This window comes from Melospiza georgiana, chromosome 4 (assembly GCF_028018845.1).
Source record: "Melospiza georgiana isolate bMelGeo1 chromosome 4, bMelGeo1.pri, whole genome shotgun sequence".
In the NCBI taxonomy this organism is placed as follows: domain Eukaryota; kingdom Metazoa; phylum Chordata; class Aves; order Passeriformes; family Passerellidae; genus Melospiza; species Melospiza georgiana.
The window spans coordinates 46,249,905-46,273,025 of NC_080433.1; the positions used below are offsets into that span (position 1 = coordinate 46,249,905).

The 23,121-nt window shown below is 47.0% G+C and overlaps 1 protein-coding gene across 1 annotated transcript; it reads right to left on the bottom strand.

Moving 5' to 3' along the window:
• Positions 1-5,046: 5,046 nt before the first annotated feature.
• Positions 5,047-23,121, bottom strand: KCNMB4 (potassium calcium-activated channel subfamily M regulatory beta subunit 4). The gene is made up of 3 exons (XM_058023128.1): positions 22,759-23,121; positions 13,232-13,359; positions 5,047-5,697 (listed from the first exon to the last, which is right to left on the bottom strand). The coding sequence occupies exons 1-3, from the start codon at positions 23,095-23,097 to the stop codon at positions 5,529-5,531; spliced, it is 636 nt and encodes a 211-aa protein (XP_057879111.1). The 5' UTR covers positions 23,098-23,121; the 3' UTR covers positions 5,047-5,528.

Below are 23,121 nucleotides of genomic sequence, written 5' to 3' on the forward strand. Positions count from 1 at the left end.
GATATAGGTTACCTGCTGTTTAGGTGTGCTGTTGTATATTTGGTCCTTCCAAACTACTCTCCCCCTACCTGAGAACAGATTTCTTGGAATTTTCACAGTAATTTTTTAATTGTCTCGAACATTATTCTTCAGAGGAATAGTGCAGAGATGTATAGTTCAGCCCTTTGGATTCCATGGAAGATTCCATTCTTTGCCAACCCCATGCCCCTTCTGATGTTCCACATTTCCTTAGGTGGGAGCTGTCCCCCTGATGCCCCTGGGTGATGCTCCCTCCCCACAGCCCCACGCCCTGGCAGTGCTCCTGATATCCAGGCCTCTGGCAAACCCCAGGAATTACATTCTAGAGATGTTTTTGAAAGGACACATCAGGGCAGAGAGGGTGGCTGCCCTGCTCCCTCTCCTGTGGGTACCATGAGACAAAACAGCAAGAGGGGAAAGGAAATGATTCTGCTGCATGGGGTCCACATTGAAGCATTTTGTCCAGAAACCCTCAGCTGCTGAACAAGCAATTATGTGAAAGATCTTACAGGTTGATTTTTTTCCAACTGCTTTTAGCGAATGGCAATTGGCATGCAAATAAAAACAAGGATAGAACTTCTGCTAGCTGAAACATTATGAAAAACTTATATTATTAAAAGTAAAGCTTGAACTCCATTAGCTCATTAAATTAAATTACAGTGTTTTCTTTAATGCAGTGTCAGAAGTAGTAGTGAATTTCTGGGAGGGTTATTTTCGATTGATTGCAATGTGCTGTTTGGAGACTGTGTACTCTAGGTGTGTATGCAATTTTACAGCCATGCCAACACACTTTCTAATATAATTTTACATGCAAATTACAGCTATGTAGTGTAATAAGCTATTCTTTTTTCTTTTTACAGCATCTCCAGCCATGCACCCCATGCACACAGAGGGATTTTTTGGCTTACCAGACTTCCAACCATTAGACCACCAAGGAGCTGTGGACTGAGCCCAGTGCAGGCAATGGCAGCACTTGGGCTGGCTATCAAACCAGAGGGGGAATTGCTCAGCCTCTCAAACACCAAACTGTGGGGCTGATTCATTCAGTGGGTCTGTGACCTGACAAGGCAGCATGATTAATTGCACACAAATTCCCTCAGAGGTTTTCCTGCTCATGCTTTCTGCAGCAAGGATTGTTAGCTTGACAGATCAGCATAGCAGCCTCTTAAGATGCCAGAAAGGGAAGAGGTTGGTTTCTGATTGAAAGTTAATGGAGGAACAGCAGCTGTTCCACGCTGAGGGGGAAAAAAGCCCCAAACCAAACAGGCTTTGATTCTCAGAGAAAACCACACATGGGAATAAGCTGATTTTTCGATAACTCTGGCTATGGGATTTCTGTCAGGGATTGAAAGACCATATTTGCATGATATAATAGGCATCATAATTAGAAATTCAGCTGTGCTTTCTCTCATCTGATTATTGAAATATAAGCCATGGCATGAGTGTTTTTCTTTTTGATTAAACACTGTTTTAGGTGTCTCCTCTTCCACGTGTTTGTTCTTGATTCTTTGGCCATTTCGTCTAAAGTTTGCAGCAGCCCTGATTTGGTGGGCAGTGCCTGTATTTGCAGTGCTGAGCAAAGATGCTTGCACAGCTCCTCCCTCCTGCTCACAGGCAATCCACACTGTCCTGCTGTCAGACCAGCCCCACTGCCAATTTTAAAGTTTTCATTTTCCAAGTAAGCCTTAGCAAATTGCATTAGACACTTCCTCAGGAATACTGAAACCCTACCACTTTGTCTGCTAAAAGGTTTTAACCATTGATCAGTGTTTCCCCTTCTGCCTTTCCCAGCTGGGCTCGATGGGATGACACACACTAGATGGATGCTTTTGCGCTGTGTGTGAAATGAGCTGAGCTGTGTGGCAGCCCTCTGAGGACATCCCTGCTCCTGTGGGCACGACACCACAGCCTGGCTCAGCCAGGATGGCTCCCAGGAAGCAAACTGCATGCAGGGACACCGCAGATGGCAGCACCAGGGCTGGGGTGGGCACAGCAGGCTGTGCCAGGCAGCAGATGCATGGAGAGATCTGTGCGCTCTCTCCTCGCAGATGTCTTTGTTCTGTTCTAGGACAAATCCCTCAAAACACACTCGGAAGTGCAAGCCTGGAAACTGAGACCTTGCAACCTCCCCACTGCACTTCCCAACCTGCATCCCCCCTGCAGCACCTGCTGAAGAGCTGAGCTGGAAACAGTCCTTCAAACACAGAACTCTGTGCTGGACCCCTGCCAAAGGGCTCCGTTTGTAGCAGAGATTATGGGTAAAGATCTTCTAAAATGCCCCTGGATTCTCCCATGACATCCCTCATCTGTCTGAGTTTGAATTAAGCTGTGCATTCAACAGCTATATTTTCTAACTTTGTGAAATTTTGTCTGTCACTGGCAACACAGAAACACATAAGCAGGAAAAAGGCAACCAAAACCGCTTCTATCACTACAACTTTAAAAATGAGGGTAAGAAACTAACAGAGAGAGATACTGCATAAGCAAATTTATTTAATTGCACTACATGAAAGAGAAGGCAGGTCTTACTGAAGCAGAGCAGCAGACAGCATGCCAGAACAAAATTCCTCAAAGCAATGGCATATAAATATTGAATAAAATGCAAAAGCCAACTCTGCAGATGGCTTTGGGAAAAGCAGCCGCTCTGGCTGCAAGTATGTTTCAGAGCACACACTACAAAACTTGGAAATCTGCAAAGCCAAGGAATGAATAATCCACTAGGGGGAAATCCCCAGCTTCCACAATCAAGTACAGGGATTACAAAGACATTTTTAAATCACTGAGGGATGGGATGAGACAGAAGACTGAATGTTAGGATTTTGAGTTTTCCCCTTAGCATCCCATACTGCCATGCCAGGCTTATTCCTATTGCTGGTCTTTGGATACCAGTTTTCGTATTTAACTTGGGGTGTTAATCTCTCAACAAAACAATATAATATCATCTCTGTAGACATTACTTTCTTCCAGAGGCCTTTGCAAAAGGCATTTCCAACAGATTTAAATATATGATTGCCAATCAAGTGAGCTGCATCCACTCAATTTGCTTCTTGCCTTTTGCTCAGAGAACCAGCTGTAGGATCCATTCACAAAAGCTTCTGGAGCAAAGAAAGAGAGGATTTTGTTAATCTGGATTTGGGAGCCCCAAGCTACTGGTTTAAAATTTCATGATGAATCTGTGTCACCCTGTATTTCCTTCTCCCTTGGGAAAACAAAGGATGAATGTATGTAGAAAATCAGGCTTATTCCTCTTAACTGTAAGAAGCTACCAAGGAGAAATAAATGAAGAGAATTTGGCATCATGCTACTCAGATAACCAAACCACCCCACACCTGCAGCTTTATGTGATTTGCAGAGTGGCAAGCAAGTTTTATATATATACATATATATATATATGTATATATATATATATATATATATAAAAAATATTTAGATATAAATATACAAATATATATATATAAAACAGCAGCCAAACCCCCAAGTCAGAGACACGATGCAGTGTTTCTGTGGGTTGCTTTTGCAGGCTTTCCTCTGAGAGGCTGAGAGCTCACAACCTCTCTGCACCCAGGACATCCAGCACTATTCTTTTCAGTAGGCTGAGACAGAAGGTACCAGTGTGAGCTGGACAGCAGGCACCTTCAAAGTGGTGATGTTTAACAGAAAGAATTGGAAATTTTTTCTTACAAGAGGTCTTTTTCATCTGCAGGACTGGAGGTGCTTGAACATGTGCAACCAATGCCAACTGCATCTTTCATACAGAGCAATGTGCCAAGAAGATCAAGTTCCTACCCCTACAAACACATTTCCTTAACTTGCTTTGAGGGAACAGCTTTCCCAGCGTGGACTGGGACCAGAGGACACTCCAGCAAGTAAGAAGAGAAGCAGCAAACGACCTCCAGCCACTATGCTGCCCTTGCTGTGCATCAGCCTCGTCACTGGGCACCACAGTGTGTACAAGAGGTCTTATGGAAATCAGTTCTAAAACACACAAGACAATTAATCTGAAAAGGACACTGAGCAATACAAGCAGGTTTGCCATCGTGCCTTGTGCCAACTAAGCTTTCAGCCTTTCAAATCTAGCACTTTTCTCATCCTCAGGAAATATTTCTGCTATGTGTTAAAATCACAACGAACCCCAAGGTATTTACACATAATACTAAGAATATCAGAGATTAGTATAATGCACAGTATGTTTAGAATTGCAGAATTGTTAATGTAGATTAAAGTGCTTTACCAGTAATCACTCACTTTCCCGACCCAGCCACATGGCATTTCCATTTGCTGCCCTCCAGCACTGCCAAGCTGCACAGCTGGTCCCGGGGGGCCCTGTGGGGCTGTGACAAGTGCCATGGGACTGCTCTGGCCCCAGCCCCTGGCTGCAGCAGGGTAAATGTGCTCTGGGAGACTGCCAGGAACAGGGAGCTCTCTGTGCTGAGCCAGTGGGCTGGAGCTGGTGCTCCATCACACACAGCCAGGGGTGGGGCAAGCAGGGCAAGCAGACCCAGCAAGAGTCCATGCCCACAGTGCCCTGTGTCCTCTGGAGCATCCCCTCGGAGGCAGACTGGGATGGGCAGCTCAGCAGCAAACACCCACAGCCCTACAGGAGCTGCTGTCCCTCTCTGGTGCTGTGAGTGACACGCAGGCTCCCCTCAGCAAGCACTCAGGCACCCACTGGTTGGGCAGGGTGCTGGCAAAACACACTCCTGTAAAACCACTGCTGTAAAATCCCTGCTCCTTACAGCATGGAGCACTCGTGAAGAGGGTGTCTGAGAGGGGACAAGAAAAACTCTAGGACTGAATACCACTGAGCCAATAAAGGTAGATCCAGTATTTAATCATCTTTTCCAATAACTGCTTCATTTTTTTAAGAAGTATTTCTGAGAGATTTCTACATTTCATCACAGTGAATGGGTGATGATGAAAGATTTTGTCTAGACAGAAGGTAAAGTTTGAACCTCAAAATTAAGTTCTACACAGTGGGAAAAAAACCTAACCAGCACAATGCTACATTTGCCTTAAAGCATTAAAAAAAAAAAAAAAAAAAAAAAAGAAAAAAAAAGAAAACCCCCAAAAGTTAAAACCCCCAAAACAATAAAATTTTATTATTTTAGAAATATGTTCTATCTAAAGTAAATATTTTAAATATTTAATATTAAACATTAGCAAAGATTGCTTTGTGGAGATGAAAGCAACATCATCAGGGAGTTTCATAAACTGTCTCAGTTTCTGGGCAGCTGCTCTTCAGCACTAACAGCACACAGCATATTTGGTGCAGTGTAGATTTCTCTCTTTTTTGGTAGGATATACTTATTTAGTGCCATAGCAGAAGAAGCAATTAGCAGGCATTTCACGGGGCAATCTCCCAAGAGCAGTCCTGAGACAAGAGCTACTCCAGCACAGATCAGACCCTGGCAGGAGATGCAGCTGGGTGCCCCACAGACCTGCAGGTGTGTCAGGCTGCCCCACCTCAGACCTTCATGCAGGTTTCTCTGTTCCACAAGCAGCCTTGCCACTCACAAATGCTTCTTCTTTTTGATTGCCTCTGCCCTGATAGCCAAGCTCTTGGCACAGATGGTCAGGACCACGATGAGGACTCCGACCAGCAAAGTCACCACGGGCCAGAGGAAGCAGTGCAAGAGAACAGTCTCATCGTGGGTGCGCTTCAGCATCACGTCATCCGGCCTGGGAAACGGGAACAGAAGATGGAGAAAAGATAAATCAACATAATATCATCAATTCATCAGTGAGAGCCATCTAACATGGTGAGAGTAAAGGTGATTTATTTGCCAAAGTGTTAGAAAATGATTAAGTGGATTATTTTGTTCACTGCTCGCATTTGCCTTTTTATCACCAGCACTCATGGCAGACTGGGAGAGCTTTCCACTTGCAGTGTTTACAGGCTAACAAGTTCACTTGTTTGTGCTCTAGATCTTCCAGCAAAAGTGGTCATCACAAACAGCCATGAGAGATACAGTATCATACTGACTGTGGATTGCAAAACCACTCTGGCAAAAACATAATACCAGGCAGCATTTATACATATCTACCTCAAATGTTATCAGGCCCCGTGAAAGGATTTAAACAGTAATTAAAGCTTCACTTTTAGCTTTGAGCACTGATGCGTCCATGGGGCTCCATGGAGGCTCCTGATGAAGCAAGCCCTGGCTGTGGGCTGGTCCCTGTGCTCAGCACTGGCCTGCTGGTGGCCCAGGCTGGCCCAGCTGCACTGGCAGGCTGCAGGAAATCCATCCCCACCAGGACCACAGCCTGCCTGGGCGCCCAGGTCAGCTCCTTCCCAGCAGTGGCTGTCTCAGCAACAGGCTGGGATTTGGGGCTGCACACAGCAGGGCCTCAGTAGACTGGAGCTGGCTCCTACAGGGACAATTTGGCAAGACTCCCACCAAGGTCTGAACCTCCTTGCCTCCATCAGCAGCATCTAACACACACTCATGGTGGGGCCTGTGACAGGTTTATGCACTTCCAAAGGGACACGAAGGAAGGAGGAGAATTGAGGTGGAAGTATCTTGAGACATTTGGAAATTTAGCTGTGCCACATGTCTGAAAGACTTGCTGTCTATCTGCCTCTTCCAAGTCTGGGAGGTTGTTGGCAAAATGTGATGGCAGATTTTTCTCAGTTCTGGCTCTTTCTGCTCTCCCTTGCAGTTTAATAGTTATTAAATCGATCTCATGGCATTTGCACTTTGCTCTTGCTTTCCCATCTACAGCCAGAGACACACAGTCTGCTGGAAAACTATCTGCAAAGGAGAGAAAGAAAACTCCAACTAGAAAAATATCAATAGTCTTGACTCATGTTGGTCCTCACTCACATTGAGCACTCCCATCCATCACTTGTTGCTTCACCAATGCCACCTGACATTTCTTGGAGCAACAAACCTCACAGCCTAAAGTCCTGGCAAACCAGGCCCATCCAGCAATGTCCTGGGAATCAAGGTCTCCTAACATGGTGGCACACAGGAGCAGATCCCTGCTCAATGACTGTGCTGTCTCTCCCATGATACCTCTGTCCTGATCAGAAAGGAGCCCTAAGGAAGAATTCTCTGTCGAGGAAAAAGAAGGAACTCTTCTTCCTTCACTGAGAAATTGAAGCTTGCAAGTCTACAGAGTTTTATCCATCCTTAAGGAGCTACTGGAGCCAGACTGCCAAGCTACCCTTGATGCCAGATTTAATTACTCCTGTATTTGCATTTGGGGGTCTCTCCCTCAAAATTGTGTGCGGAGAATCCTCTGCACTGTGCCAGCCTAAAAGTCCCCAAGGCCAGCACCATTCATCTCTCTTTGTTTCTGTAGTAAGGAGCAGAATAAAACTCTGATTGTGAGCAGCTCAGCTATATAAAATTGGAAATTCAGCAGCATAAAAAGATAGCAAAAGAATCCCAGGTGTATTCAGTAGTGAAATGTATGAATTCTGCACAACCAAAATCCTCCAGATATATAAGCAGGCACAGGTAGAGACTATACATTGAATAAAGCAGTATTAACTTCATGGGTGCAAACTCACCAAACTGTGCACCTGAACAGAGAAATCCTCTCACAAGAGGAATAAGCCTGCTCCCCCACAGTTACTGAATCATCACCTGTAACAACAGAGTGCTAATTGGTAAGGAGGCCATAAGTTGGCAACACTCATTCTTCACAGCTCTGAACTTATTATTTCAAGTATTTTTTTTAAGCAGATGTTAGTTCAAAAATAAGGGACAAGCAAAAACCTAGAAAACTGGATTCAATTAAAGGAAGGAAAGTGTGATTGGGGAAAGTAAGATATCTTTTAGATTGAATCTTAAATGTTTTGAAAAACATAGATACCAAAGGTACCAGTGATGGATGTCAAACACTCATTATAGATATGACAATGACTTAGTAATTTAAAAGAGTTTCCCTTTTAGAAAAGAGTCAAAGACAAGGCCTTTAAGTAAGTTTTGAGCTGAGGTTTGGGTTTAGATGGGTATTACTGCTATTTTTAAGTACAGCAAGAGTCCCTGCACACTGGAGTGGCCTCACCTTGATTCCTGTGTGCAGTTTTGGGTGCCACAATATAAGAAAGATGTTAAGATGTTGGAAAGCATCCAAAGGAGGGACATGAGGACGGTGAAGGGCCTTGAGGGGAAGCTGTATGAGTAGTGGCTGGGGTCACTGTTCAGTGTGGAGAAGAGGAGATTGAGGGGAGACCTCATTGCAGTTACTGCCTCACAAGGGGAAGAGCAGGGGCAGACACTGATCCCTCCTCTGTGGTGCCAGTGACAGAACCCAGGGGAATGGCCTGAAGCTTTGTCAGGAGGGTTCAGGTTGGGTATTAGAAAAATGTTCTTCATCCACAGGGTGGCTGGGCACTGGAACAGGCTCTGCAGGGCAGTGGTCACAGCACCAAGACTGTCTGAGTTCAAGAAGCATTTGGACAATGCTCTTGGGCACATGGAGTGACTCTGGGAATGGTGCTGTGCAGGGCCATTGGCTGGATTGGATGATCTTTGTGAGTGCCTTCCAATTCAGAGTATTCTGTGATTCTGCAGCGCTTGAAGCACAGTAATGTAACTGCTTTGGGTTTGCTTGGCAAAGCTAGCAGTTTTGACTTTTCATGCTACCTTTTAAAAGGTGATCTGCCTGCTCCCACAGTCTGAAGGCTTGTTGTTTTACTTGGAAACAGAAAAGGAAAGGCTCTTTCCCCAGAGGAGGACTTCTCATGGTAAAGACCTGTCCTTGCTGGAGAGCCTAAGAGTATCACTCCCCTGGTGCTGAGGCAGTGATGTTGAACCCAAAGAAGGTACACCATGCCAGAAACAGGTTTCTTTTCCCTATAAAAATCAGCTGATACAATTAAATTTGTTGCCTTGCTCCTGTAAGTACAGTGTCTTCAATAAACCCATCTTTGCTCTGTGACTTTCTACAGCACTTCAGTTCAAAGATGTTGGCAGAGGGGTTGTGCATATTCACCCTAAGCATGATTATTGGCAGTCTCTTCCTTCTGGCAATGCTGCCATTCAGGTTTCCAGTAAATGTAAAGCCTCTTGAGGAGATGCACCCAAAATCCTAACACCAGTTATCCATGCATAAAACAACAGCAGAGGCAAGACAGAGACCTGGTGGGACAGAAGGGGGAAACCCTGCAGTGATTGCAAGCCATGCTCAGGCATCCAGAGCTGGCTCTTGCTGCCAGCAGTGATGGCCACCGTGCAGCACCACCTCTGCCCAGCTGCAGTCCCAGGGTGAAACAACACACAAACTGAAAAAACATCCCTGAAGAAGCCTTTGCCTTACCCCTGAAAACACAGCTTTCCCTTTCACTGAACAGGCAAGGAGGAAGGAATTTTGTTTTCATTGCTAAGAGGTGAGACCAGGACTTATTTTTAGCAGGACTTTGAGCTCAGGGCTAGACCCTTGTGGAGCTTTGAGCAGGGCTAACTGGATTACTTGCATTATGCAACACATCCCTGTTAGGTTCTGCCAGGTAGCTCAGACACCAAATAAAACAGGTGCCTGCAGAGCAATTACTGAACATCATGGGGAGAATTGCAGGGCACAGATTACCAAAATGTCATGCAGGACCAAAAGATTACAGGCACATAAACATTTCAGTCATCACTTATGAACCAAACTGTGAACTTAATGTCACAGAACAATAGCTGACAGAGGTGGAGATGCTGGATAGGGAAACATTACAAGCATCTTTGTATTCAAACAATCTGGATTTAAAGATGTTTGCAATACACTGACTTTTTCCCCCACAGATATTCACATCCCTTTGCTCTGACAAGCAGTCATTTTTTCCCTTGTTTTTGCAAGATGCAGAGATCCTCAGCTGGATGGCTGCATGCAGAGGCAGCACAGTGTTTTACTGACAGTCAAGCCCTTTCCCCCTCAGGCCCAAGCGCTGCTCCACAGGTGGAGGGAATTAATTTAGAAAACTGTGAAGTAACAGACAGCAAACCAAGATTTATGTTCCAACATTTTATGGATGAGCAGCCTTGCTACCTGAGCACCCTTGGTTTGCACACATAATTATTCTGAGATAAGTGGGAAGCCTGCAGGGCACCCCAACAACACACAGGTTGCCACTAATCACTTGACAGGGTTTGCTCTTCAAATCTCTGAGGAATTGTGTACAGCATCCTGCAGCAAACACAGAGGAGGTTAAAGCATGGCTGGCTCGTCTGCTGTGCCACAGCAAAGGAAAGAGAGTGTTCTTGTGTATGGGACAAACCCAGAGCTAACAAGCAGTAATGCCATAGAAATCAGCCACTAATAAGAAATGACTTGACACAGGTGGCTCTGCCTGTCTCTGCATGGCACGAGACAGTGAGGTCTCAGCTCATGGCAATCTTAGCTTCTCTCTTTGTTGTTCTCGTCATGGATGTCAATGGCACCTGGAGCACGAAGGAATAAAGTGACAGGATCTTCCCCATCCTGCCTGTTCCCACAGCCCTCCCACTTTAGGGCACGCAGCTGTGGCCCCTGTTTGCATGAAGTCGTGACTGCAGACTGCTGGGACTGGGTGTGAGACCCAGAACACCAAAGCCCCAGAGCTCAGGGCCCTCTCAAACCTTTGGCAACAGCCTGAGAACTTCATCTGGATTTGTCCTTTATTTTAGAGTCTGAAACCAACGGAAGGCTGGTTTCTGCTGTGCTGGGCTTCCTTCAGCCTGGGGTATCATCATGCCAACAGAGAGGCACCTTCAGAGATCCAGAAAAGCAACTTGAACATGCAGCTTGAGCCCCTTGTCTCAAAGCTTGTCAGAGAAGAGTGCAACACTGAAGTTAAGTGCCTACAGTGCAAAGCAAAACCTCACTCTTCAGTAGAGCACTGAGCTCCAAGATAAGCTGTACTTTGGTTCCCTATGACAAATGTCAGGCAGCTAACTTTACTGGGCAGTTTGATTTGCAGTAACTAAGAAAGGTTGAAATTGCCAAGTCTGCTTCTCATCCCTTTTGCAGAAGTTTGAACTGTGAAAACGGCACCCCTTTTTTTCGTCTTTCCAAAGTAACCTGTTGAACCCACCAAACTGAAAGGGAGAAGTTACCCAACAGTGCACTCTGCATGCAGCAACAGTTCTGACAATGAAAACTGAGTAAACTCGATGAAGACGTTCTTTCATTGCCTGCATATTTAAGTAGAATTTTATTCTGCTGTTTCAAAAGAGGGAGTATTAACATTACAAACAGTACATTCTCTAAGGAACTATTTACTGTACATTTTATACAGACTGACAGAACAGTTAGCTTATCCACACAGTGAAAAAATACTGTCAGAAAACATGCACACTTCTATTTTGAGGGGAACAGATTTCTCCCTCTTTGTTGTGGTTTCTTTTCACTGCTTTTCAGGCTGCTTAGTCATCATTGCTCTAAAAGTATACCCAAGCAAGCACATTCCCAGTCAGCAGAACTTATGTCCCAAAGCTCATTGCTATCTCCAGAAGAAAATAGATGGTGTACACATTTCAGCTTAGACTATCTTCTAGTATCTCTGGCAGCAAGCCTCTCTCATCTGGTGTATGAATTGTTGCATGATCAGCAAAGGGCAGTGTTTCAAGGCAGCCATTGTGCTGGCAAGAACTTTTAGCTGTATAGGATTCAGCATCTTTAGGGAAAAAAACCCTTCCTGAGTGCTGCACAGCTTCTCAGTGCCAGCTTACATAAATGTCAGATGCTAGGCAGGAAGAAAAGCTTTGTCTTTGCTACACCAAAGTGTAATGTGAGAATCAGCTCCCATAGCTCTGGACAACTACCACCCTCCACTCCTCTAGAGGAGAGAAATAAACATCTCTGGGCATCTGACCTGTATCAGGCATTTACTTTGGGGTAAGATAAAAGGCTCCTGTTTCCCTCCACTGACTAAAAAAGTCACACAGTTACCTTTTACACCATCCTTCCCACACCAGTTTAGATGTATCCTAGCCTTCTCCTGCAGACAATCCCATGTTTCTGACTCTCCTGCTCACTTGGGCAGTGGCTGCTGCAAGTCCCAGTTCTCAGGAGTACAAGGAACAGGCAACACCTGCCTGCCCAGACAAACCAGAACCATAACTTGGCTCCTGGTTCACCAGACCCAAGCTTTGGCTCCTTGAGGACCAGAGGACCCCCAAGAAGGTCCCTGAAAGGTCTGATGCCATGACTCAGAGTGCCCTGAGTTTTAACCTCTGCATGCTGTAAGCAATGTTTCTTTCCCCTCTAAAGGAAAAAGTTTTGCTATAAAGTTTTTGTGGTGTCCCTCTGCAAAGAGTTAACCAGGGACAACAAACTCATCCTGGGCATGCTGGCTGTGTCTAGTCTCTTCAAGGAGACAATTGTTATAGCCAGCCTAGGACAAAGCTGAAGCCCCCAAGGCTCTGAGCAGGACACTCACAGTGAGTCAGGCATTTCTCCACCTGCCATCCATTTTCCTCCTGATCATCTTTCTGAACTGGAATATCTGGTGCCAACACTCCCAGACGGAGCCCTGAACTGCACCTGCAAGCCATGAGCTAGTCCCTCATCTATTTACCTTTCCAGTGTGGGTGGGACAGGACTAACCTCCTCCTGCAGCCACAGGACCTTTTATTTCCTGGCAGATCACATCAGAAAGAGACAGGAAAAAGCATTCCCTCCCCTTTCTGTTTACTGGAGGAAGGAAACCACACGTCATACACATCAAGTCACATCAACACTGGCAGCAAAAGTAAGAACTGAAACAGAAGGGGAGATGCTTTAGGTTACAACTTTCTACTCTACAAGTATGTATGAAACCTGGCAGTTCTGTTGCTGTTTATTTATATCTGATCCCTTAACCCTCTATGAACACAATTGCTGAGTTAGTTTGTCATATTTACTGATCTCCCCCTTTCTTCCATGAACACACCAGGGTTTCTTTCCTGTGGAGAAAAGGAATGTTTAATATCCACACCAGAAATCTGTCATCTGAGTGTTAAAAGCCAAGATGCTTTTTGCTATAAAAACTTATATTTTAAGGAAAACTTTTCTCAGTGTTTTATATTTTTACTTCAAGTGGTAAAAATACTCCTTTTTTTTCTGTATAGCTTTTCATCAGTAGAGCTGTCCTGCAAAGTTCTGCACTGAGCTCTGTGTGATAAAGCAGACTGCCCTGGAGGGGGCCTCTCTGTGTGTGCACATATGCACGCATTTATAGCGTGTTCAAACAGAACCAGTGGACAGCTGTGAAGCAGATGCATAAGCACTCCTGCCCAGCCAAAAGGAGATTACTCACCTCAAGTGCTGGTTAAAGTAGCATGTGAATGGTTGAGATCCCACTTTCTCCTTCCAGTATTTCTGCTTGTACGTGACGTTCTCAGAGTTCTCTTGATCATCTCTTGCACAGGGAGGGATGTATGAGCACTGCCAAGACACATTGCAAAACAGGGTTACTGCTGTGCTCAGGAACTCAGGGCATCACTTCTCTGCCTTTTCCTCATGATACCAACATGACTGAAATGGACTGAGAATGACAAACAAAAGCACCAAAGAAACAGAAAAGAAATATCTGCTGAACTTCACTTCAATTGCTAATTATTCTGTGCGGGTACTGGAAAAGAATATAGTAGCATTCAGAAAGAAAAGAAAGGCTTTGCCATGTTTGTTCCACTCTTAAACCAAACCACCTCATAATATCTTGGGGTTTGGCATGATGAATGGGAAAATGATAGCTTCATTTTGATGTATTCCTAGCCAGCTGCATGGATTGGATTTGAATAACTTCCTATTTTCAGTGAGGCACATAATCAGAAGTTTAGTTAAGTATCATGCTAATAAATATCCCAAAGAGTCCAGCAAGCTTTCCCAGAGGATGGGATATCTGGCTGATGTCCACTGATAAAAGAAGGTATTTATCTACGGTGTACAACACACGGAAAGAAGAAAAAAGGCTCACAGCCCTGCTTCAGCAGAAAGGTTCAGCATCTGCTTCTGCTGTACAGAAGTCAAGGAGAGTTGAGCATGCAGCTGAGCTACCTGCAGATCTCACCCTCAGACATCTGCTTCAGAGCCCAGAGAGCAAGGGAGATTCCTCCCCTGGCGTGGTGCCCTTGGGACTGGGCTTTCAGAGGCTCCCCTATGGGTCAGACACAGACACAGACACACAGACACACACTCCTTGTTTCCAAGTCTCTGCCACACCACCCTCAAGTCCTACCCACAGGCAGTTAACCAACAGAAAGCAAACAGTGCCCTGAATCAAGTGTCAGCCTATCAGAGTTCAGTGTCCAAGCACAATCCCTCTCATTTTTACCAGGCATCCACACAGGAGATCATTGTGAGAGCTCCTTGGGAGCTGTTGAACCACACTGAGTGACAGAGCTTGGCTGACCCTCCCATAACACAGAGGCTTTTCCCCCTGCAGGACGTACGGACACCAAGCAAACTGAACACACTGAATTTTAATTCCTTTAAAACTGGGAGCTGCAAACAGAAAAAAAGTGTGATTGGGAAGGCAGCTAAAAGGCCTCCTGCTTAGGAAGGATAAGGAAACAGAATTGTTGTCATCTTATTGCAAAGCTCCCATACCTTCTCGGTGATTTCTCATGGGCACCTCCTCACAGCACTGACTCCTTCTTCACAGCTCAGCCAACAAACTCCAACTCTCTCCTCACCCAAGTAACCCACTCTTCTATAGCACTCATCATTGCTGGACACAGCTGTGGCCTGTAAAGGGCAGATCTGTTCCTAATCTCTGGTAATTAGTACAGCTGCAGCTCCTCAGGGGTGAGATTGCCTTCTGCACGATCTTTATTTTCTTAATTCTATCCCCCCACACAGAAGGTGAAGGGTGTGGGAAGCCCCTAAAGGGGGGCCCACAACTGATCACAGCATTAATTTCTCTTGTGTCCTGAAGGCAGGAATAGCAAGGAGAGCCCTCTCTGATGTGAGCATGAAGTTCACCATGGCTCACTGTGCCTGGCACTGCTTCCTCTCCTTCTGCTGAGGTTTCACAGGGGCTTACCTTGCCCCCAGCTGCACACTATATCTAAGATTTACAGACCTGCAAGACCATGTTCACCATACAACAGCTTGAAGATTTGCCATTCCAAGGGCAAGGGAGAAATCTCAGGATTTTATTCTCCTGATCATGTAAAATCTGACCACTTCTGTCAGCTCCTGCAATTGCTGCCAGTGTTTTGTGTGCTTCAGAATGAAAGAATCTGCAAGGTCCTCCTTGCTGCTTCCAGACTGAAACCTACCTTTGCACATGCAAGGATCTTCATTTCCACATGGACTCCTGGCTGGTGTTGCCATGGCACTGAGCTCCCTTTAGCTCCCTGTTCACAGGACCCTACACAAGGGGTGTCCCACCGCTGATGATGGAGGACAGAAATGAGGGCAACCCCACTCTACTTCAGGAACCAGAATGCAGGGCTTATCACTGTTATTGCCATCTCAGATAATATTCCTTGGTCAGCAGAATTTTTGGTTTGGTTGCCCACTTTGGAAGCATCAAACACTCTCCTTTTTCCTCCGCACTCCCAGAGCACAAATAATTTGTGCAGCAGCTGGGCAGAGTCAGCAAATTTGGCACAAAGACACCCGAGAGCTCTGCTGGCTCTGCTCTGACCCCTGCCAGCGCCCATGTGCTGCACCTTCCCAGCTGCTCCCCTGCTCCCTGCTTGGCCCCAGCCCTTCCAACATCCTCCACTCCGAGGTTTTCCTGTAGGGAACTTTCCCTGCCCTGGGAATGGCACCAAACCCCACGGGCTGTGCACTCACTGCCTCCATCTGACAGCAACCACCACTCTGCTCTTCCCAGCCCCTGCTTGTGGGCAGCCCCCAGATTTTAGGGGCTCCAGAAAGAGCTCCCAAACCAGACACTATTTAGCCAGCACACAAAATGCATAACTAGACAAACCAGCTAAGTACCAATAGAGATTATTTTGCCTAAACACACCCAGCTATCTCAAAGCTCCTATTCCTGTGTTCCTGGCTCCAGTACACCTATTTCCTCTCTCCTCTGAAATGTTTCCTCTTCCTGGCTGAGCCTGCTGCTGTCCTCTGCTATGAAAATGCAGCCAGTGCCCCACCAGTCCTGATTAAACTTTCTCTGGATCCTTCAGAGACCTTCCACTCCACAATATATCACTTTAATCCTTCACAAAGTTCATAACCTGGTGAGCTGTTGGTTAGCCCCATGCTGAGTTTCAGGCTTAGAAACAACAGAGAGGTCTCTTTTCCCAGGAGATGTCCCTCTGAACAGACAAGTATCAAACTTTAGCAGTCTCCCAGGACATTTCATCAGAGAGCTTCACGTTTTTTCCCATCAGTCCCCATGCTGTTAGCTCAATACATAGATATTAAAAATTGAGTTTTTCAGGGCAGGGATTTTTCTTGGTTTGGAAGATGTAAAGGGGCCCACAGAGTTTCTCTGGGCAGCACTTCTGTGTTTTCCTGTGCCAAAGCAAAGCAGTGTGTAGGAGTGTTGCCAGTGCCTACAGGAGGGACCCCTGGAAGGTGGGCACAACAGTGAATGTTTTCCATAACTCAAACTTCACATCATTTTTTGCACACATAATCCCAGCTGACAGAAAGCATCTGGATACATTTCTACCTTTTCCTCTTTATTTCCATGTGGAAAACACAAAGGAGACACCTGGGGTCTTGCCATAAATTGACGTGGCCTCTCTGCTTCTGCCTGTTGAGGATTAACAGTCCTCAGGAGAGGAATGGTCCCTGCCCAAATGTGAATCCCAGGGGCCACCCTAAACATCAACTCCATGTGACAAAGGCCTTGAGCAACAGAAAACACCCAAGATGCAATCCCAGAGTGAGCCTTGTCAGCTGCAGCACAAACACTGGAACTTGTTTGCCTCCCCAGGATGCCAGCACTGTCCCCACAATCCAAGGTGATTTTTGTCCCTTTCTGACCCACACAGGGGCTGGATCTCTCTTCATACTTCTAGGGCACTTTGCTCAGCCAGATCTATCACCCTCCAAAGCAGATCCAGCAGGCAGATGAAAGGGAATTGTGTCCTCACAAATTTTGCTGCTGTGACTTGATGGATGGATGTGAAATAATTTCCACTTTGGCAACAGGCAGTTTCTGAAACATTAAATCTGTAGTCCTCCCATGCAAGACACGACATGAAATACTGACATCAAAACATAAACAAATGCCAACTGAAAGCAAGCCAGGACACCAGTAAAAAGGTCAGTTAATAGCCAATACATCTTTACACCAAGGTTTTGTAGGATTTGTATCTGTGTTTGCTGCTGGATTCTCCCACTTCAGTGTCCCTGCAGGTGTCTGGAAAGATTCCTGATACTTCTGAGCACTTAATGAGGGCAGATATTCTTCCATATCACAGAGAAAGAACAGATGCATGAACTCTTGACTATGGTTTAGGTTCCAGGTTGAATTTCTTGCTTTTCAAAGATCAATTCTTGCCTAATTCAGTAACGTTTTTAATTAAAAAAACCAGACTTGACAGACTACAAGTCAAAGAAAGTTTCAAATGGGAAGAGGCATTCCAGCCCAAAGTAGAAGCAGTTCAGCCCAACAGAAGACAAAGTAATTCAGGAGCAAGATTTCAAAGTCAGTTTCCTAATGACCTGTGGAGGAGCATCCTGCTGGCTGCTGCTGAGCTGTGGGGCAGAGCCTGTGCCATTGGTTTGGTGGGGCACAGCCCTGCCACACCTGCTGGAGCGGAGATCACCTGCAGCCCATGGTGAACCCCCACCACAGCAAAGGGATCCCAAAGGAGGTGGTGGCTTTGAGGAAAGCCACATGGGAGCAGGGTCCTGGCAGGACCTGTGCTCCTGGGGAGAGAGGAGCCCATGCTGGAGCACTCCATACAGAACTACAGCCTGTGGGAAGGACCCACGCTGGCAGGTGATGCAGGACTGTCTCCTGTGGGAGAGACCCCACCCTGGAGCAGGGAAAGAGTGTGAACAGGGAGGAGTGCAAATGTGTGATGAACTGACCACAGCTCTCATTCCCTGTCCCTCTGTGCTGGTGGGAAGGAGGAGGTAAAGAAAATCAGGAGTGAAGTTAAGCTCTGGAGGAAAAGATGGGCAGGGGAAAGGCATTTTTATATTTGATTTTATTTATGCAGTGCCCTTCTCTGATTTAATTGGCAATAAACCTGATTAATTTCCCTGAGTCAAGTACATTTTTCCCATGATGATAAAGGATGGATGATCTCTCCCTGTCCTTATCTCAACCCACAAGCCTTTCATTATATTTTCTCTCCCTTGTTCACCTGAGGGGTGATACAGCAGCTTGGGGGGGACCTGAAGTCCAGCCAGGGTCAACCCAGCACAGCAAGCAGTAGATGAGCTTCTCCTAGCTCTGTGTGTGTCTCCATGCACTCCTGGGTTACCCACATGGCGTGGAGGGGAGGAAGGGCTGCCACAGCCACCCCACGGGGCAGGGCAGAGCAGGTGGGCTCGCTCCATCAGCACAGAAATGGCCCCTCCCAGCTGAGGGTCCTGAGGGAGCTGGAGCTGCCTGGCTTCCACCTGCATCTGTCAGTGCAAATCATCATCATCATCATCAGCTGCACAGCCCACCAGGACTGATCAAAGCCATGACCCCTCTCAGGGGCTGGAGGCAGGCAGTGGTGCCCAGGTCAGACAAGTGGGTTGTGGGGTTTATCCATGGCCCTGGGCCCACTTGCAGAGGAATTGCTTGGCAGCCTCTGCAGAGTTTGCCTGTCCCAGGTACCAGCCCAAACACAGACCCGAATGCTTCACCAGACAGAGGCTCCAGACTCTCACAAAATTATTGTCAAGTTGTACTCTGTTATGAAACCTCCTCTGCCACGGGTCATGTTTAAGAGAGTCCAAAAATTAAGCCCAAGTCTGTTTACAGGTGTGCAGAAGAGATGGCTGCACATCATCCTGTCACTGGAGCCATTACAGAGAGAGGCACGACAGGGGCACGGGCAGGTGTGGAGAGCAGACCAGGGGCTGCTGCTGTTTGCTCCTTGCCTGGGGACAAGGAGGGCGAGAACCGGGTCCCCTGCACAGCTGCCAACATCTGCCCTACCAGCCACTCCCCTAAACTTTCCTAGGCAAAACAGGGATAACTCCTTCCAACCCCACACTTAACTGCAGATGTAGAAAGGAAATGTCTAAAGAGCCAGAGAGCAGACGTTTTCAGCAGCTGCCATACTCCCCTGGGCCTGGTCCCCGTGCACCACCAACGTACCCCATGGCCAGAGAGGAACAGCGACAAATTGACTTCGGAATTAATCCTGCTTAAGCCTTATCTCAGAGATTATTATTGCTATCAAGGCAGCTGAAGAAAGGCTACAGTCACTCCAATGAATTTCTTCCTCTGAGACAGCAATCAGAAAAAAAAAAAGGAAATCCACGGATCACTCAGACTGAACACAAATGTAATCATGTTCGGTGCTTTATATATACATTCCTGGATTATCTCTGACCCAGCTATATAATCTTTTAAGAGCTAAAATGAATCCTGGGCTGTACAATGATGTGATTATCTTAGAAAGCAAGAGAAGAAAAAAAAATTTATTTTTCCTGCATCTAGAAAAATATTTTTCCTCACTGGAACAGTCATTCATATCTGTGATATGTTTATATGTCAGCCTGCTCTACTACAGAAAGTAGAAGATTTTTAATCAAATACACTGGGTATTTTTGGGTGGAGTGAGGCTACCAACTGATTTTTTTTTTGTTGTGTGTTGTAAGGAGCCTGAACTATGCCCTTTCAACACTATTGATTTACAGGGAAAAATTGCTACCCCACAAAGAGAAGCACCTAAGCAGAAAGTTAAATGTAAAAAATGTTCAAAACAAAATTGGTCTTCTTCTTCCCTTCTAGCTAGTGAGAACTGATTAACATGTTGTACGTGTGTCTAAATGCATGAACACAAGGAGGCATAGTGCAAAATGTGATGGGAACAGGAAGGGTTAAACAGATCTCTAAGTGTTTGTTCATCACTACGTACAGGATCTTGAGCATTAAATCCTGTAGGTTCCTACTCTGTGCCTCTAGCTAATGTGTTCCAGCATAAAATCCTGAAAGCTTTCAAAGACAGCAAGACTTGAAATCAAAAATTAAAGGAGGATGTAAGTGTTTGGTTCCACAGGCATTGAAGTAGGGAAAAAAGGGAAAACCAAAGAAACAGATGCAGACTTCAATCCCTTACAAAGGTATTTTTTCCTGAAGAGACCTAACCAACTTTTCTTCTTATTTTGTTTTTGTTTTACATAAGCTTCTCAAAGTAGGAAAAATAATTAGAGTACATTTTTTTTCTACACAGTTTTCCACTGAGATAAATTCAATTACTAACAAAGAATACAGTTACATCAAAAAAATGCATCCTTTCTGCTTGGTCACATCTGGTAAATCAGATTTAATCCTCAGCAATCAATATCCCAGGGTAAACAGCCCACATCTAGAGATGCAAGGTGGAAGGTAAAGAAAACAGATTATATTTGTAAAAGCAGTAAAGTACCACACACTCCCAACAGCTCTGTTTTCTTATGTAGAGTTAACATGAAATTAATTGTTAAATAAAAATAGTTTTCTGAGTGACATTTACAGGCATTACTTCTGAAGCTCAGATTGCCTGCCTGCAATTGCAATTCAGCCAGGTGCAATCCTTCTCTTCCCACCACACTTCCAGAAAGGCAGAAGAAAATAAGATCAAGAAGTAAGAACAGAACAAGGTGGTGGGTCAGAAAGGCAGTGTGGTCATGGTCCGGTTTGAGAGCTGCTGCTGAGCCTGCAGGGCTGCCAGAGCTGCTGAGCCCAGGCACCGTGGTGGCAATCAGCACTCACCTCCCATCTCCCACTTCCCATCTCCCAGCTCCATCCCTGCTGGACATGGCCCCAGCAGGGCCGCAGGGCCGTGCTCGGAGACGGTGCCCCCTCTGCAGAGCCACGTCATCGTTACCCCCTCCCAAAGGGCAACTTTCCTCCTGCACTTTGCCAACTCCCCCCTGCCCGCCTGCAAATGGAGAGGTGTTCAGAGGAGTCCTGCAGCCCGGCCAGCCAGGGCAATCCTGGCACAGCTGTGCCACCACAGCCCCCTGCACAGGGAGCCCGGCAGCAGCACTCCCAGGAAAAGGCCTGCAAAGCTCCCTCACAGGCCAGCACCTCCTCTGCTTTGTGACCAGGCTCCATCCAGCACTGCAGCTTCAATCACTCATCACTTCTGAGCGGTGCCAACAATTTAATCCAAATCCTGCCAGATTTACCATCCTGCTACTTACTCTGCTGATTTTTACCTCCGCCACCCTTCCAAGCTGCCAAGGGGGAAAAAGCAACCCTCAAACCCTGAGTGTGAAACTTAACCTGCCTTCCAAGGGATGGAGCACACCAGCACAAGTATGACTGAGGAGATGTGAGGCTGCACATCCCAGCTGGACACCCAAGCATGCTTCCCAGCCCCTGCAAACAGCCCATGCATCATGCTGAACACGGCCCTTGGCACTATCTGGCATCCACAGCTCAGTCAAAGAGCCGAAATTTCCTACTCCAATACACTCCTAATCTCAAGTTCTTTCAGGAGTAGGAGCATTCTGACATATTTGGTTTTTTTCTTCTTCAAACTCCTTAATAAGGTCTCCTCCACTCAAGTGTGTGCTGTCAAAAGCCATCTTTACCCAGCATAAAAAGAAAAAGAAGAAGGCAGAGTAACTGCCTTTAAAGAAAGAGAAAGCCCAAGTCACACATTTGCCTTCCCCAGTTTGCTGGAAGATGCAACTTTCACGAATTCTTCGTTTGGTCCCTTTTCATGTGGGTGATGGAGGAGTTTAGGAACCAAAACAGCCCGGGGGAAACTTTTGTTTTGGCGCAGCCCCTTCCCCAGCGCCCCGCCAGCAGCAGTTCCATCACCGAGTCTCCGTGCGCTTTGGGGAGCGGCGCTGCGAGATCCCCACGCAGCGGCCCCGAGCGCTGCCAAAACAGACACACAGACAGACAGACAGACAGACAGACCGCCCCGCCGCGCAGCAGCAGCTTCTCCTCCTCTCCCGCCGGCAGCAGAGGCTTCTCCTTTCCCACCGGCAGCAGGGGTTTCTGCTCCTCCGCCCCGGGGCGTCCCGGGCTCCGGCGGGCCGGGAGCGGCTCAGGAGCCTCCGCTGCTCTCCCTGCGCCGCCACCCGGGGGCTGCGCTCCGGACGCGGGCGGGACGGACGGGATGGGGATGGCAGCGAGGTGTGAGAGTCTGTGTGTGTGTGTCTGTGTGTGTGCATGTATCATACTTAGTATAGTATATAGTACAGTGCAATACACTATATAGTATTTTATACATTATACAGAGCATGTTATACTATGCTATATAGAATCACAAATACCCCGAATTGAAAGGCACCCACCAGGATAATCAAGACCATCTCCTGGCCCTTTACCGGACAGCCCCAAGAGTCACATCATGTGTTTGACAGCAAATGCTTCTTGAACTCTGTCAGCTTTGGTGCTGTGACCACTTCCCCGGGGAGCCTGTTCCAGTGCCCATCCACCCTCTGGGTGAAGAACCTTTTCCTAGTATGGAGCCTAAACCTTCCCTGAGATGATACAGATATAAACACAACATATAAATATAGATGTACAGTGCATGTTTATAGATACACACTGTAGAGCTACACTACTTTTTGCTGAGCAACAAGCAGAGCGGCATTTCGGACGGATGCTCCCCACTTCACTTACCATCCTTCACTTCCAGAAGAGGAATCCGCGCACGGAACGGAGGGCGGGAGCAGGAGCGGTGAAGGGGCCCCGAGCGCGGCGGGACCACCGCCCGCATTGAGGGAGCGGAGGGAGCCCGCGGGTCTCACCTTGGGGTTGGTGCGCAGCTGCCGCTCGTCCTCGTGGAGCAGGGCGGGCGCGGCGGAGCGGGAGGTGCGGACCAGCACCTGCAGGCAGGGGTAGCGGGCGGTGCCGCGGCAGGCCGCCCCGCAGGAGAAGGTGCAGGCGAAGCGCTCCCCCAGCTGCCGCACCGCCAGCACCGTGCAGTTGGCGGAGCCGCCGCCGCCCCGCTCCTGCAGCGCCGGGCGAAGCCAGCAGCAGCCCAGACCCAGGAGGGAGAGCAAGCCGGCGGCGATGAGGAGGAAACCCAGCCGCATGCTCTTGTCCTCCGCCTCCGTGTACTCGTAAGCCGCCCGGCTCCTCGCCATCGCCCGGCCGCCGCTGGCATCCGC